Raw genomic sequence first — 17739 nt, 5'->3', positions numbered from 1 at the left:
TTTTCCAACATTTTAGTCAAAAAGAGGACCTTGTGGTATGGAAAAAGTTTCCTACAGTGCAGGTTTTCCCTAATGATACCAGCGCCACAACACTAGTTAGATGTACAGCATGTGATCAGACTGTATTGTGCTCTTACTGCATTCTTCTCAGAAATTGTGTTTACATTCTTTCATTCACTTTGTAATATAGAGCGACTGCGGGCTAAGCACCTAGTTATAAAACTGGAGTTACAACCATGTAACTTTTACTGCACCATGCCTCATCACTGGATAAGAGAATACTACAAATATGACTAGATGTGATCGCTGTGTTTACTTTATTCCCTTCACTGTGACAGGGAGCAGCAATCGAGTTGAGAAGGGTCTAACCGCAGGGCTCCAGGCTCAGGCCCACCTGGTCTTGAACTTGGAAAAGGAAGTCTGAAAATTGTGCACTTGCCAGAGACGATCATCAAGAAACCGTAGCATTCGTACATCAGTTTGAATGAGCCAAACACCCTCCACCAAGAACACCAAGACAAACAATACAGCCTAATATTTCGATGTAACTGTAACTCATAACTCTGCTAACCAGAAAAGGGAAGCAGTGTTATAATAATGATTTTAAGCTGCAGCATAAATAAGTAAGGAAACAGGGTGAAAAATGTCTTAAATATGAAAAAAATCAAAGCAATATTGCAGTTGAAAACGGACAGGTTCAATGAACAATGGTCACCGTTAATGCGGGGGATGCCAGAACTCTAGTCACATCTTCTTTTTTTTAAAATGTTAGTGAATTTATTCAGCTCTTTTCATTAGCCTGTAAGAAGTTAAGTATGAGTTATGATTCAATAGGTATAATTTGGAAAGTAATACCACCATTGAAGATGTATTTATGACTGTTGAATATGGACATAAAAAGATTTATAGAATGAGGAAAGTGAATATCATTGTTAACATCTTTATGTTTTGTGTAATGCACTGTCTTTGTGATATATGTTTAGTTGTTTTTTTAATTACGCATTTAAAGCCAGTGAACACATACAGCTGCAGTTATGATCATCTGATAATTTATAAGGGATGCAAGGATGGTGTTGATACAGGAGGAGGTTTGTGGGACCACTCTCACAGCAGGGTGGTACAGGAGCTGATTTAAGCATCAGACAGAAAAATACAGAGATATGTGGAGGAAAAACTAAATGAAAAGCTGCTTGGTTTCTGAGAATTAGGTAAGTAACTATGAACCTGCACCCTCTCTAGTCTCAGATCTTTTTCTATTACAATTATCCCCTATAGCAAGACTGTGTATGCAAAATGACAGCTGAATCTGAGCAAAAAAATCAAATGAGTCACATCACCCTATGGGTCTCTTGCTGTCAGCATATACACAAACAGCGGGAGGAGGGAAGAGGGGAGGAGACAGATTTGCAGCTGCTCTCACGCGAACCTTGACCGCCGCTAGGGTGAATTCCCCTTATATAACAGTGGAGAGAGACTAGGCAGAGAAGCCCTTTAGATTCATCATAGTGCTCGAGACGGTGGTGGCCTGATCATAGCCCACTCTTGTGGCAACTGCCACTCCACTGTCATAGCTTAATATGCGAGTGGGTGTTTGGAAAAATGCCTCTCCACACTTCAATATCTTTTCCTTGCTCACTTGCTCAACATCTACCAAGACAGCAACAAGCCCAAGGCTGACCGGAGAAGTCGTTTGGTGGTGGCCGACCGTCTGCTTTCTCGGTAGTCCTCGCAATGAAATGCCAAGCTCAAAACCAAACACTTCTCTGTAGTCTTTGCTGATACAGGTCCACAGAACCAATTTTGCACACTTGACACACTTCCTTTGTAGCTGTGCCTCTTCAGCTGTCTTCAAGCTGTGAGCCTTACAGACTTTTTAAATCCCACCTTTTAAGCGAGGATTTCTCTTGAGCCTGAGAATGCCTGACTGTTTAGTTATTAATGCCAGGGAGGGCCTTTTTCCCCCCCTCATTCAGACCTTGACCTCGGGTAATTCACCTGTCGAAAGGCACGTTCCCCTTAGTATTCAAGCAGAGGAATGAAGAGATGGCAATGAACGCTTGTAGAAACGGAACAGACAGCAGTATCTGGCAAATGGTTGGGTTGTTGTTTGAGTGTTTCTTGGATGAATGGCTGTCTGGATCTGATTGACATGAGCACTCTATGACAAATGTGAGTGGCTTCATGAACAATGCTTAAGCAGAGCATCAGAAGCGAGATGTGGTGTGCAGTTAGAAAATAAAAGGTGTAACAAAAGTTTGCTCAATGTCTGGCTGATATGGTCGGTTGCAATTTTTTGGGGGGATTTTTTATCATTTTATTTTGCTAATTTAAGAATCAGTCTCAGAAGAAGGAGTAAGAACCACTGCTCAGTGGGCAGCTGCTCGACTGTCAGTGGGCAAAAAGAGATAGCGGGGAAAACAGCGTATACAGCCTGCATGTTTTTAGATCTGATTTAAGGGTTTATTTAAACCAAACCAGAGTTGGTGACCGTTGGAACAGGGGAAAGATGAACTAAGGTGGCTTTGGTGAGTTTTATTTTGTTTCTGTCAGTTTAAGGCTGGATGATATATCAGATTTTATTTTTGATTAAGATTTTATAACATAATCAATTTTATGCCGTACAACAAGACTACCATAGCTGCTCCTGTTTTGTCTTTTGTTCTGTAAATCAAGCGCACCCTTTCCGGATGTGCTTGACCTGTCTCCCAAACGTCCAAACAAAGATTTTAATGTACCATTTCTCTGGGTTTTTTTTTTTTTAAACTTCTGAGTCTTATTTTGGTTTCACACTGTGTGCTTAGTGAGAGAGTGCACAAACGGGGAGAACAAACATGTGCACCGGTGACAGCGAGGCTGCAGCGACTGCAGCAGAGAGAATGAAGTGAAATGCAGCAGTGCAGTATGTGAACAGTTGAGTTTGTCAGTGAATAAATGCCTCATGACTAAAGCCAAGCTGCCAAGTTTTGCTTGTCGCCTGCTGATTAAAGTGACAGGAGTTAGCCTTAAAGTTAGCGAGCTAAGTTAGCCTCCTATTGGAAATTCACCAGGCTCATTTAAGGTGGACTTTAAAGGTGGACCAGCTATTCCCACTGATGGTCTCAGCCACTCCTAAACAGATAATGGAGAAATGTCTGTCTGCTGAGTCTCTCCCGAGTTAGGGAAACAATTACTGATCCCACTGTATCTGTTATGTATTGTTCAATTATTCCAGTTGGATTTTAGTTTTTATGTGAATATGAACAAACTGCAATTATTTGCAAGATAAGGCTCCACCAGAAAGCTTTTACTGATTTTAAAGTGTATCAAGTGTATTTAAGGTTAAAAGACATACAGTGTTAAAACAACAGTTCATGTTCAGTAAATGCATGATGTTCTCAAAGCCAATGAGTCATCATGTTAAATAGTCTTTAAATCATGACTGATTTTGAATATCAATCATAATAATCGTGATTATTTTGGAGTTAACAAAGCAATTCACCAGGAAAAACTTCAATTTAGAAGGTGTAATGTTGTGGTTTTTGCTCTCTTTCTTTTTTCTTTATATATTGTGAGGTTATTTTTTATTTACTTGACTAAAAATTACTACAGACCACAAAAATTTGTGGAATTTAACAAATATTTTGGCAATCTCTGGTAACTGGGCTGATGTTGGCCTGTTGGTATATTCAATATATCACCCAACCCCAGTTCTTGTAGTGAAAAAAGGCCATCGGTGACCTAAAGAGACAGTTTCCAAAACCTACGAGCCACAGTGTGAAATAAAAAGGCTATCAGACAACGTCTCATGACAGACACTATATGCCAGCGTCCAACATCCCAGCAAGGAATGAAAGGCATGGAGTGCTTCAAAGTCTGGTTAACAAATAGACTAGGTGAGGCTGCCACTGTCCTGCGCGTTGGGACACAGTCAGTGCTCCAGCAGATGCCACACATGACACCCTCTCACATTTCATGATCATATGGGTGGCCTCATTGACTGCATTGATTCTGAAGGATTATCTGGGCTAGGGCCATTACACTGAACGCAGGCTGGCTCCTTCCAGTCTGTTGCTGCACTAGATAATCCTGGCTTCTTCATCAGTAATATCATTAGAGCATCATCTCTGCATGTTATTTCTGGGTTATTACCTGCAGGAGAGCAAGTACGATGGCTAACACGGGCCATCTTTCACCTTCCCTGCTGGAAAACAGCCTTGTTGACAAATAAAGCCTTCCACTGACTGGGGAAAAGGAGAACGTGCTTCGAGCAGCATCGACGCAGCTGCATTCAAAGCTCATTGAAATGGATACGTGACAGAATCACGAGTGACATTTGAGGGAATATTCCAGACGTGACAATGCTAAAAACAAACCCAACACTCATCACAGCACATTTGTCTGTCTTCTCTGAGACGCTGGAAAGCAAAGTGAGATTATAGTCTTTGTTTGTAATTAGTCAATTGCTGCCTTGGCTCTAAATGATTAAACTGTTCAAAAATAGAAGATCAGTGGCTTTCCTGGGAGAAAGAGAGCAATGACGAGCTGGTGCTTTATGTTAATTGAGGGGTGCCTAATGCAGTCGTTAGCATGCGTGAAGGCAGACGTTGCAAACCTTAATTCTTTTTCACTACTTCCTCTTGGGCTGGCTTGGATGACATCCCTGCATTTTTCAATTGATGAGCTGCTCAGTCAGTCTTGGAGGAGAGGCACATTTACTTCAAGCATGGCAACTTTAGCCTATCTGCCACCTCCAGCAATTCAACAAGCACCTGACAAACTGATCTTTAGGGAAAAATCAACCGTGATGCTCTCAGAGCTAGGCCGTTCATTAGGAGCACTGTTGAAATACGGTTCAATTATTCATTGCATCACACTCTTGAAGCGCAGAGGGCACTTTGGGCACAAATGGAGCAGCAGAACTTTGGGCGCATTGAAAGTGGAGCTTAACCATCCAATTATTCTATTCTGTCAAAGTCGAAATTAAAAGTCAGAAACTGCATTAAGATCCATGACAGCTGATTTAGCCGAAATAAACCAAAAAAAAGCAACTGAACAGAGAATCTCATCATTATTTTACACATATTTCCTTTCAAAAATGGGTTCATGTCTTAATTAAGATCAATTGTTTAGCCAAAACTAATCCTTGTGTTCTCATTCATTTAAGGGTTATTCTGACAAATGATAGTAATGATAATTATGTAATGTGTGGAATCTCAGTATATTCTCAGACAGCCACTGTACTGTGAAAATCTCACACTGTTGCAACCCCACTGTAGATAAATGTCTATAGGGGTTACTTTTGGTTCTAAAGGTACGATATTAAAAGGTTTTGGTGGAAACGTGGCTAAAGTAAACTCACGGGGCCATGCATGTACCACTGCAAGAGCAGCGTAATATTTAAACCTATCCCAAAGCAACAACGACCCCGTTTCATGTCAACATCCCTTTGAACAGCAGAGGCAAACACTGGGAATGATATTTGAACTTTTAAAAAAGATCTTATCCAACAACACTGGGTAATCAAACTACTAAGAATGCTGAGCCTCTTAAGCCTGGGCAGCACAAACACAACATATACAAACACACATCAGTCAAGCAGAAAGCTGGAAGGGATGAAACTATAAAAAATGTTATACTGTCAATTTTTTGAATCAAACCTTGTGGTGTAACCCTCAGCTTGTGCTGCACTGTAAACGTAAACTCAATAACTCACTTGAGCCCCAAAATCCAGGTTGAATGGAGCATTTTTAAAGTATCGCAACGCGTTTAACTTTGACAGCCCATAAATATTTTCGCTGCTCATATGTCAGCCTGATCTGCCTCAATTAGAGGGGTTGTAGCTATGCGTCATTCATCAACACCGTCCCCTATCAGATGCTGGGGGTGAATGTTTGCTCATTCACTGGCAGTGATGATATTCTGATATTCTGTCAGATCCCTGGCCAACAGAGTGGCAGCGCAGGTGGTGCTGCTACTCTGGGGATGAGCCCATCTGAATAGAAACTGTCACACAAAAGAGAGGAATTGTCTCGTGTCTGTATCAATAAGAGGATCATACACTCCTCGGAGATTAAGTGATTGAGGAAGATGACGACTACATGCTGCAAGAAAAGTCTTGTTTTTGATCGGCTCATAAACGTGCACCTTTCACATGGCTTCAGACGGCAGAGGTCTGAGGCCTCCTCACTGTGCAGCAGCGGGGCCTGTGCAAATGTAGTGGAAAGATAAAAATGACTGAGAATGCAGTACTTTCCTCAGGCTCAGAGGGCGTGAGTAATACCCCAGTTATAATTTAGAGCAGGGAATCGCATGCTGACAAAAGCAGCATATGTTGTGTGAGTCAGTTCTGCGCTAAAGCTGAGAAAGGGAAAAAAAAAAGTTTCAGTCCCTACCTTCCAGCTCTCTTCCTTTCCCCACCTTATTCCCCATCTGGCCTTTCTGCATCAGCCCCACTCATTTTCTCTTTCACTCTCCCTCAAACTCCCCACTTCAGCCTCCCCCTCTGAGTGTTTTCACAGCAACAAGGCAGTTATACCTTCCTTCCGATGGCACCATTTGGTTTATTGGGCGGGGGCGGCTCAAAGATCCTCTGCTGCTGCTGTGGAGGCAGTGTCGAGTACAGCGGGATGATCTTGATATCGCCGACTTCGGGCCCCAGGTCGTCGACCTCCCTCTTGATTCGCTTGCAAGCTTCGTCGATTTCCTGAAAGATGGAAGTGCGTCAATTAATCCAGGCGTCACCTGTGTATGCAAACAGCGGAATCAAACAGGTTCTGAACAACACCTGGATGAACAATGGCAGCGAGTCTGGATGATAGGGGAAGGCGAGGGGGAGGTGGCCGGGGGAAACCGTGGTTCCCTGCTACAGTACATTTGTTCTAACTATCGCTCCATCTGACGGAGGAAATTAAACCTGGACTGCAGTATGCTTTGCCGAGCTCCCTGTGGCTCTGTTGTCAAATGCAGCAATCATGGAAAAACATGGACGCGCTCGCTCCGAAGACACACATACATACACACACATACATACACACACACACACACACACACACACACACACACACAGTCACACACACACACACACACACACACACACACACACACACACACACACACACACACACACACACACACACAGAGAGCCAGACAGACTCAAACAGGGTTCATTATTCCACAGTGCAGTATTGTAGAGGGGAATGTGAGATGAGACTGCAGCACTGATGCATAACCAGCGGCAAATCATGGCAGATCAGTTTAGTGAAGCTGAACGTTCTAGAGCCGGTGGGCTGGCAGACAGACAGAGGACCTGAGCAGCGCCAGGAATAAGAAAGCATGATAGTGAGCACAGGGGCCCTTTCTCTAAAGACCTATTGGAGCACACTATTGCATGTACTAAATATGCCTACATATTCCACAGGCAACCCCTGCGTATGACTCATTAACATAGAAAAACTTGTCTTATGTTACCTCCCAGTATGCACATGTTTAATTGAAGGTTTTTAAGTAGTTTGAGGTATGGCCTAAAACAACATATAACAGCTTTTCATTTTCTAAGCGACTCCCGCTGTTAAGAACCGTTTTCTTTGTTTTGCTAACAACAATCATTTAATCCTCATGAAGCAGCAGTTACTATATGTGTCACATTACAGCCTGTACTGTTGCACCACCTGCAGGCCCATGGGAGCAATGCAGCAACTTTTCAAAAGGAGGAGTCAGAAGGCAATCATGAACTCTGGCTCCCAAAATTATTTTACTGGTGCTTACAGACAGACATCAGAGCTCTTTGTGCATACTTATTATTTAGTAGACTAACAAGACAGCACATTTCTCAGACATTTTTGTTTCACTTTCTGAAAGCATCCTGTGCTTTGATTAGTTCAAGCATAACTAAAGCTGACTTCATTTGTACCACTGTGTGAAGCCGGTAACACTTGCCTTGACATGAGAAAGCACCACTGTGATGTTTCCTCTTTTCCTTCTGGACCGCAAGTGTGTTATTAGCCCTGTTGTCCCCTTGTTCATCGCATTAACTCAAACCCCGCTGATGGCCATGTGCCTCTTAATCAACACGCTGACAAGTGGAAAACGGTAAATCTGAATGGATTGGTAAAATTAGCCCGGGTATTAATAGCCTATCAAGCCTCTGGAAGCAGCAGCTGCCATGGAGAAAAAAAATGGACCTCTTTGCCAAAGCGCTGGAAGCAAGCTGGCTGTCTGTCCCTTAGGGACATCAAGACAGAGTGTGTGCGTGCGTGTGTGTATGTGTGTTTACACACAAATAGGGGCAGTTGGCCAGTGTTGGGAACCTGTCCACCAGCTCTCCCTGCGACCCCAGAAGCAACAATCTACAGCCAAGCTAATAACCGACACATTTAGGCACTCCTCTTGACGAGCAACAACCTCCCCGCCAATCCCCGTGTTTTGATGTTAGCTGCTGAGGGGGAAGCTTAAATATTAGGACTTATCTTTGCTCAACAGCTGTGATAAGTTTCGACTTTCTTGTTTGGAGCTGGTGCTTCAATACTATTTGTTTGTGGAAGGAAAATATCTCAGAAAAACTGCGGAGGAGAGAGGAAGAGAGTCCTGTGCATTTTGCTTTCGTCTGTTATAAATTAAACAGTCAGATAAAAAGAGTCTTTGGCTTTGCTATGGATCTGCCTCCCAATCATTAGTCTACATCAAAGTTGCTGGGAGACTGAAGAGGTTAAGAAGCGCTCGAGGGGCGTGCTGCAGCACCCTTTGAACACCCGTCTCTGCCAGACCTACCACACATTAACTTCTTTAACCCAATTAGGAGGGGGTGATAATGAACTCACCGTGGGAGTGCTCTCAGTAATGCCTTAGCTTGATACAGTGCGAGGAGGGGGGGTGGATATAAATCAACAAATTACATCTAACTGCATGAAAAATGTTCAACACACTGCCAGCACATATCCCAGACTTTTCTACACATTCACAGGAGTGTCTCTCGGTGTTTCGAGCCATCCGAGCAGCTGGGATACCACTAAATCTAAAATCAATTACCAGCCCTCGAAGGAGACAACTTCAAACACCATGCCCTCCAATGACTTCATCTCCTTCGTAACAAGCCGCATATTGATCCTGCTTTGGCAAATGAAAACTGACGTAGGTGTGCTGCCACAGTCAGGCCGATTTTGAGTGACAAATAATCACTGCTAATAAACAACCCATCACAGGATGAGATTGAGGAAGCCAGAGAGACACAAAATTGTTTTTAAAGATGAAAAATTAGTAGTTGGTAACAAAAACATAAATGTTTAATTATATAAGTCCGACATGTCATTTGAATCTCCCAAGCAATTTGTGCTGTACTCACACCAGTTACATTCTCCTTTAAGACCACAAGTAATCACATGGTCTCCAACACCATTTTGTCAGAGTGCTGAGAGAATAATCATACGAGCACAGGCAGTGTTGGCTCCGACAGGTTTCTCCTGTCCAATGATCAGGACATTGAAGCATTTGTCAGTGCTTTCCTCTCTCCCTCTGTGTGTGTGTGTGTGTGTGTGTGTGTGTGTGTGTGTGTGTGTGTGTTCACCCTGCTGTGACCAAATTCATCATTTTGGGCATGAACCCTGCCCTCCATTACACATCAGTGGACAACATTTGCAGGGAGAGAAAAAAAAATAATAAATGACTTAATTTCAGAGATTTGTAGGAAGGGCAGAATCTGGGTCACTCTTCCGTTTTTTTTTTTTCCCTCCCCCTTCTCTGTGCAAATCCTGGTGGTTCCCAAACAGGCACAATCACGTGCATTAACATCTATCAAACTGTGGATTAATCATCTCCTGTGCAGAGGGGTTCACGAGCGTGTGCTCATGACACTGTGTATGTGAGTAACTCATCTATTTAATTAGATTAAGATGCACACTCTTAACTGCAGAGATGGGTAAAATCTTTGCACGGCTGTATAACCTTGTTATAAACCTCTGGACATTTTTTAAAAAGACAAAAATTTTTAACCGGGCTTTTATTTAAAGGTCCAGTGTGTAGGATTTCAGGAGATATACTGGCAGCAAATGAATGTTATCCAAAAAGTATGTTTTCTTTAGTGCATAATCACCTGAAAACAATAATTGTAATATTTATTTTTCAACATTAGACTGAGCTGTTTATATCTACAGAGGTCCTCACCCTGGGAGATCACCATGTTCAGCCCCATGTTTCTACAGTAGCAGAGAATGGACAAAACCAAAACCTGGATAGCTCTAGACAGGGCTATTTGCGTTTTCGCATCAGCTAGCGTATTAAGTAGCTCCTTCGGGTCAGCTTTGGGAAATAAATATTATACATGTATCGAGCGTTGGAATGATTATTTAAATATTTAGATTAGCTGTCTGATGGACTGACTATATTGGTGCTTTGGACTGTAAGTCTAACAGAGATTGCTATTTGAAAATCTCATCTTTGACTCTAAAAAAACTGTGATGAGCCTAATTTTAAAGTCTGCATGATTGACAGAAAAAAAAATAAAAAGCTGATTAATCGATAATAGAAATGATCAAAACCTCCAGTCCGACATTTATCTTGTGAATCTGTCCATTCAGATAATGCTCCGGTTTTAAAATACACAAAACCAGAAATATTTCCTGTTTACATTCATCAAAAACCCAGCTCTGTTAGAACGACAACAACAAAAAATATCATTTTAAAACCTATGGCATCGTACCTCTTGTCCAGTGAGGAAGAGCAGAGCGTCCCCTTCATCCTCTTCACACATGTGGATCTGGATCACAGTGCGGATGGCCGCCTCCAAGTAGTCCCGCTCAGGTTCGGGTGTGTAAAAAATCTCCACAGGGTGCGTGCGTCCGGGGATGGTAAGCAGTGGGCAGTTGTCAAAGTACACCTGGAACTTGCCAGCATCGAGCGTGGCGCTCATGACGATGACCTGGACAGCGAAGGGCACAGGTATAGAGAGAGAAATGTGTGAGGGACAATGTATTCATAGAAGAGGTGAAAGGAAAGATAAAAGTAGAGAATGCAGAGTGTGAATGACTGTGGTGATTACGGGAGCGAGCACTCAAGTGTAGAATGAGTTAACATTTTATATGGCTTGGTGATAATTGAGGATAAGGACACATACTAAGTGGATGAGGGTGCAACCAAATACAAAACAGATGAAGAGTGCAAAAAGCTTTACAGGATGGATGATGCTTTGAATCAGAATTTGGGATGAGGGCGCTGGCATGAACCCAAGATGGTGTCTATAGTGTAGAACTTGGCATTACACTCCAAGTCACTGACCTACACAGAGCTATGACAGTCCTTGTTCCTGATGTTGGGTACACAATGTTCTCTCCAGAGTCATTAGATAGAGCGCATTAGGATTCTGATGGGAAACGCGTCTCCCATTTTCAATCTCAAACATTTTCAGGGGCCAGTGTCTCGGCATTTCGCTTTACGCTCTGCGAGACATCATAATTGCTCTTAATCAAGGCAAATTAAACTTTCAAATTTGGTAGGGGATAGGGATGAAGGAGATAGAGGGGTGTGGGTGGTTGATCATTCCCAATAACCTAGACCTCATTTAACAGTCCGCGAACAACAATCTAACCTTTGATTCCACACTGACAAACAACTAGTCATTATCCATCTGCTTTATGAGAATTATGTCTGGCACAGTCTGCCTATAAAACTTCTGCCTGCCTATACGCTCCCATCCACACCGGCACATTGCTGCTACACCCCCCCGGTTGATTGGCTTAAAATGGGGCAATCTCTGCTAGTGCTGCGGTGCAGAATGGATGTGCATTTCTGAGCCCAACAGCAACGTTTCTCTCTCCTCAACAGATACACAGCTGTCAGACATGGGGACACTGTCAGGAGAAAATGTGACAAAAGGGAAGAGTGACAGAAGAGGGACGTAAACACTGGCTGTCACTGAATTTATCCTGCAGGAGGTAGTATTTAGGGCTTTAACAGCATTTTGAAGGCATTAAGTGGGACATATTTGTGGAAACAAATCAGAGTACTGTCAAGAGTACTTTCAACTCCAAGCCTGAAGATAAGACAAAATAAATGTTGAGACTTGATTTTCCAGAATAAACAGTGAGCGGGTGCTGGATAAATAGTCATATTGAGATTTAGGAGCTTGCGCTACCTTTAAAATGAGCTGTTGATAGCCTGAGGCGTTATGAGTTTTTATGTTTTCGGGTTGTCTGAACGCAATATCTCATGAATGCCTTGAGGTAACTTTTGAAAGTTATGTCCAAACGTCCACTTGGACTCATTGATGAACTGATTAGATCTTGGTGGTCACAGGTCAAAGACCAAGGTCACTGTGACCTTGTCTGTCCCAGTCTTGTGAACGAGATATCTCAAAAACACCTCAGGGGAATATCTTCAAATTTTGCACAAACCTGCATTTGGACTCAGCGATGAACTGATCAAAACTTGGTGGTCAAAGGTCACTGTGACCCTGCAGCTGTCTCATTCTTGTGAATGCAATATCTCAAGAAAGCCTTCAGGGAATATCAGATTTGGCGCAACTGTCCACTTGGACTCAAGAATGAACGGATAAGAATTTGGGGGGTTGAAAGTCAAAGGTCAAGGTTTTCGGCTATTACTCAGGACTTCAAGTGCTAATTTTGACAGAATTTCACACAAATGTCTAACGTGGCAAAATAATGAAGTAATGACATTTTATATTCAAAATAAATTGGTCAAATTCACTGTGACATCATAATGTTTTACACTACTTTTCTGGCCATTACGTCATTTCTAAGGAACAATGGGGAGACATTTGGTCAGATACTGAATTGATTACACTTATCTGGGGTGTCCACCTTGAAACTCTGATGACTGTATGGATCTTTTGTGCTGCCGGGGGGAAGATGTGTGTGAAGCATCCACATTTTTAAAGACATGGATGTAAAGTGCAACTTAACTGGAACGTGGAGGCAGACAACCGCCAGGCGGTAGTTCTAGTTTTATTTTTACCTTGAGGTCAGCCCTCTGGCGGACCACTTCCTTGAGGACCCCCATGAGGATATCTGTGGCTAACGTGCGTTCGTGTGCCTCGTCCAAGATGATGACACCATAGCGCTCAAGCAGAGGATCATTCATGGCCTCCCGCAGCAACATTCCATCTGTCATGTACCTGGGAGAATAAAAGAGAAGCAGGCTTTATCAGCATTATCTGCATAAAAACCCTGCTTAAAATTAATGTAACGAGCACAGCATTCCCCTACAGACAAATTTCCCCCTTCAAAATGCTGTGGGCAGAGCATCCATCAAGACAGATTTGAGGAAATTCAAACTTATTCTTTAATGCCAGCCGGTCAAGCATCAGACAATTAACTTATCTACATCTATGAAGGGAAAAACTTAAATTTTCTGCGGTGTAGTAAACTGAAGTGCAGAAATTATGGGTATAGATCAACCTCTGTTCAGCTGATAGGGTCCTACTATTATCTACTTACAGCTGCCAGTTTGTCATTGACTGCTTTTAAATTAATAAATCAATTTAAAAATGAGCGAAGGTGAAGATCTTTAACTAGTTTTCTTACTTGAGTACTGTCTTGGCAGAGCTGCAGTCCTCAAATCTGATGGAGTAGCCCACCTCTTGGCCCAGCATGACATCCATCTCATCAGCAACCCTCTGGGCGACGCTCATGGCCGCAACCCTCCTGGGCTGGGTGCAGGCCACGGCTCTCTTTGGTCCCGGCATTGACCGCACCATGTCCACACACCACTGAGGGATCTGGAAGACAGCAGACAAGTCAGACTGTGTTTGAGCTGAAGAGCATAAAAGACATCAAAAGGATTCTTTGAATGGAGACTACAGAGATGAATGCAAGGCAGATGATGTAGGAGGATGAGCCAAATTATTGGGTGAACAAATATCCTGCAAAAATAAAACATTACATGCTCCAACTTGGAACTGCAGTTTACTGTCCTGCAAAGTCATACCTGTCAGCATTTTCACTGATGTTATATTCTTGTTTAGAGTTTAAAAACAGGAGCAGCTTGCTAAGAGAGGCCCGTACAAAGAGAGTCCTGCTTCCACTCTATTAAGCTTGAGGTTTGGATGGCTGCCCTTTTGAGATGATTCAAGTCTTACCAGTCTTTGAAATGTCACCCAATCAGAAGAAACGCAGAAGACAGGTTTGGAAGAGATAAACATTTCACGGACACTATTAAAATATGTTATTGGGAGTTGCAGGGCCTGACCTTCACCATCAGAATGTGTTTGGTGGAATTTGTGCATGCTGCCTCATTTATGCATAACAATAATTTAAGCTGCATTTGTATTAAGACAAAGTGAATTCAATATGTGTTATTAAAACATGTTTTGCCTGACAACTGTGAAAAAGACGCTTTACCTACTTGCAATACTTAAAATTCTCTGTTTTATGCTTTTTGTTACTGTCTGTCATACATACATAATGTTAAACTTTATGTGACCGACCCTTCACGTGAACGCAGAAATGAAGTGGCAGTGGAAAGGGTGTAGGTGTAGGGGGTGGTTTGGGAAAGGCCCAGAGTATGAAAGCAAGTAATCAAGCACAGAGAGTATGAGCAAAATAAAGTGTACATTATAGTCATGTCAACATACTCTAACAAAAACCCCAAATACATGTAGGAACCTGAAAATGAGCAGAATGAGCCCCTTTAAATATTTTTTTAAAACACAATCATTTTTCAACCTAAATGCATTATTGGTTATTTCCATTTCAGTACAAGTGACAGCAAATTACTGTCCTTAAGGTTCTCTAAATGTACCTCCTACCTTGGTGAGCATGCTCTTGAAGTGACCAAAAACAAAACATTCCTTAAAAGTCTGTTTGGAAATTCCCGATGAATGTGTGGAATACAAATGTTTTTGAGCACCATCAAGGCGGAGCGCGCTGACAAGATTACACCACTTAATTTAAGAAGTGTTTGGAAGATAGTTTATATTCCCCTCAGGAGGAGGCTAAGGCTCAACCCGTGATTTACTCTAATTTTCTCTCTTTCACATTTTAAAAACAGACAACCCGGCTCTTGCAAGAACTTTAAATAAACTTAACAACCACATGCTGTGAATCAGCTCTGCAGAGAAACTGTTAGAAACACATCATATGTTTATTACACCCTGTTTTTATGTTGTTATTATTATATCAATTATATTACTGGATTTCAGTTTGACACATTATAGTCAATTTGTTTCAAAAGTTGTTTTTAGGGAAAACTGTTGTGCATCTTTACATGCTGGCACTGCAAAAACTTTCTGCCTTTTACCTGTGTGGTTTTTCCAGAGCCTGTCTCTCCCACCAGCACAAAAGACTGGTTACGCATCAGGATGTCAGTGAAGCTCTCTCTGTACTCCCAGACAGGCAGCTGCAGTCGTTTCTTCAGGATCTCATGGTAACGTGGAGTGTGGGGCAGGTTGGTGAAAGGGTTGATCTGCTGCTGAATTGGGGTTTGCTTCAGGAAGCCTCCAACACCTGCAGCTAAGATGTTGGGCATCCCGGATGACTTCACTTCTCTGTCCCTGTCACGGTCTCGATCCCGGTCACGGTCCCTGTCCCTCGACCGTTCATCACGCTCTCTGTCCCTGTCGCGGTCACGCCTGGGAGAGAAACATGCATGGAGTTCAGATTTTACTGAGTATTGCCACACAAACTACCCAAATAACTTTCCGCATAAACATAACTCTAAAATGCATGCAAACACTCCTACACATGCTTGAAATGACCATATGTGGGAAATTTAGCCCTACAAATGATAATGATTAAACTTAACACAACAGGCACAAAATAGAACAGACAGGGCACAAATCTGGTCATTGTCAACTTCATTTTTAAAAAACTGGATGAAAAGGTTACTGCACGTTCTTATTGACTGTTACAAAAAGCACTGCATAATTAAGTGCAGCATGAAAAGGTCATGAGCAAACAAACTATCCACAATCACAAGTTCTTTCTCCTAATGGCATCAGCTCAGAATGTGAACTATAAATATTCTCACATTAGTTGGACAGAGATGGTTTGTGCAACCCTGTGATAAGGTATGCACATATTTCATGTTGGTAGTATCAAAAAAGTCATTTTTGGATAAGTCACGGCTACTAACTCTGATGTAGGTCATCCGGCAGCACAAATTCACTAGTCACTTGGGGCAGATATTACCATGAGAGCCACAAATTGATCCCTTTTATGTCAACAAGGCAGATCCATGAAAAATGAATGCTTTTACTGCTGATTACTAAACAATATTGTCTAAATGTGTCTATGGCAGGTGTGTAAAGTGAGTCTCTCTGCATTTATGTCCTTGACTATAGGAAGGCTACAGAGTACACATGGGACGATGCTAAGCTCTAGTGTTTGAACATTAATATAACTTATCGTTCACATAGTGCATGAAATATTGATTTATTAGTCTGTCTAAATCAGTATTTTGCTTGCAGTTCCCCTAAGGTCAAAGTGATGCCAAATCCAGGGTAGTGACCCTGAGCATCCTCTTGGTGACTTTGACAACACACAAGCAGGGGCGTTTTTCTAAGTCATCTAAATTCAACAGGCCTGTAAAGTCTTATCTAAACAAATATTGACTCCCAGCAGTCATTTAACGGTCCTACGATGGGCTTGCTTTTCTAGCAAACGTAAACTAACACCGATTTGGGACAGTAATATTAGACATGGTACTGACATCTGCCTGAGCATCTCATTTCCGCTAGGCGGCTAACATTAGCCTGGCTAGGGGGTCCTGCTAGCAGCTTTCCTTCTTTACTTAACAAAAGCCACATGCCAAAACAACCAAAAAAATACCATGACTTGTTGCCTTTGTCTTATGAAATGTCTGTCATTTCCAATAAAGATTAAGCTTAAGGTAGCAGTAGCTAGCATGTAGCCACGTGCAGATAAAAACAGGCTGGCTGCTTGCTAAGTTAGCTAACGTTACACTAGCTACTGCTGAACCGTTACGCGACCTTACTGTACAACAGCAACTCTATGCAACTAGCCGTTTATCATATCTTTAGAACAATTATGCATTTTAATCCCCCCCCACCAGTGCAAAATTGCTAGCTAAACTTGCGGAGAGTTAACGTTAGCACTGCTAGTTAGCAACAGGGCAACAACAAAACAGCCTGCAGCATTCACAAACACTGCACTAGCTGCATGTTTTTTTATGTGACGCTAACGTTACATACCCATCAGATAGTCTCTTTTTACCCGGCGAATAATCATCACCCAAATCTAAACGATGCCGCTTGGACATCCTGCCACCGGTATCCGTCCAAGCAGCAGCTTTAGCAGCTTATTATGCCATTCACAAAAATTCCCCTAAACCGTTAAACACCAGCAAAATGGCTACCGGAAGCTCTTACCTCATCATTATTATCCTTGACAAAGTGATTCAAAAGCAGAGATTTACTGTGAGAGCCGGTGAGCACGTTGCAGCGAAAAAGTCCAGGTTTCACTGAGCCCTGCTCATGATGCTGTCCGCGAGCGCCTATCGCAGTGCCTGCAGATACAATGCAGTGGTTTGGGGATGCGGGGGAGGATGCGGGAGGTCTGCTGCCTCTCGGTCGGGTCGGGATGATGATGTGCCCGCCAAACACCGCACACACAGGCACTACTACTACTGCTGCCTCGCCCCCTTCAGTCCAAAGCTTCAGCATCACTGCAGCACAGGCTGTGTTTTGACTCAAGCAACGAGCATTTCCTCTGAAGATGCTGTCATGCTGTTATATCACTGCTTAAACATTGATCATTGTATGATCAAAATGGTCAACCCAGAATATAAACTTAAACC

The 17739-nt window shown here is 42.5% G+C and overlaps 1 protein-coding gene across 2 annotated transcripts in view; it reads right to left on the bottom strand.

The window, feature by feature from the left end:
- The window catches only part of dhx15 (DEAH (Asp-Glu-Ala-His) box helicase 15), a 29546-nt gene extending 12013 nt beyond the window's left edge, over positions 1-17533 (bottom strand). The window contains exons 1-6 of one of the 2 annotated variants that reach the window (XM_042512237.1): positions 17312-17533; positions 15223-15553; positions 13509-13702; positions 12940-13099; positions 10670-10888; positions 6515-6682 (exon numbers count right to left, since the gene is read on the bottom strand). In XM_042512237.1, coding sequence (XP_042368171.1) covers positions 6515-6682; positions 10670-10888; positions 12940-13099; positions 13509-13702; positions 15223-15553; positions 17312-17319 — 1080 coding nt within the window. In that variant the 5' untranslated portion in view covers positions 17320-17533. Of the gene's footprint in view, positions 1-6514; positions 6683-10669; positions 10889-12939; positions 13100-13508; positions 13703-15222; positions 15554-17134; positions 17251-17311 lie in introns of those variants that run through there. The other variant, XM_042512236.1, reaches the window with a different exon arrangement.
- Positions 17534-17739: the final 206 nt, after the last annotated feature.

Source organism: Plectropomus leopardus, chromosome 23, assembly GCF_008729295.1.
Source record: "Plectropomus leopardus isolate mb chromosome 23, YSFRI_Pleo_2.0, whole genome shotgun sequence".
Classification (NCBI taxonomy): domain Eukaryota; kingdom Metazoa; phylum Chordata; class Actinopteri; order Perciformes; family Serranidae; genus Plectropomus; species Plectropomus leopardus.
Note: the sequence above shows the minus strand (reverse complement) of the source record. Positions and strands in the feature narration are given on the sequence as shown.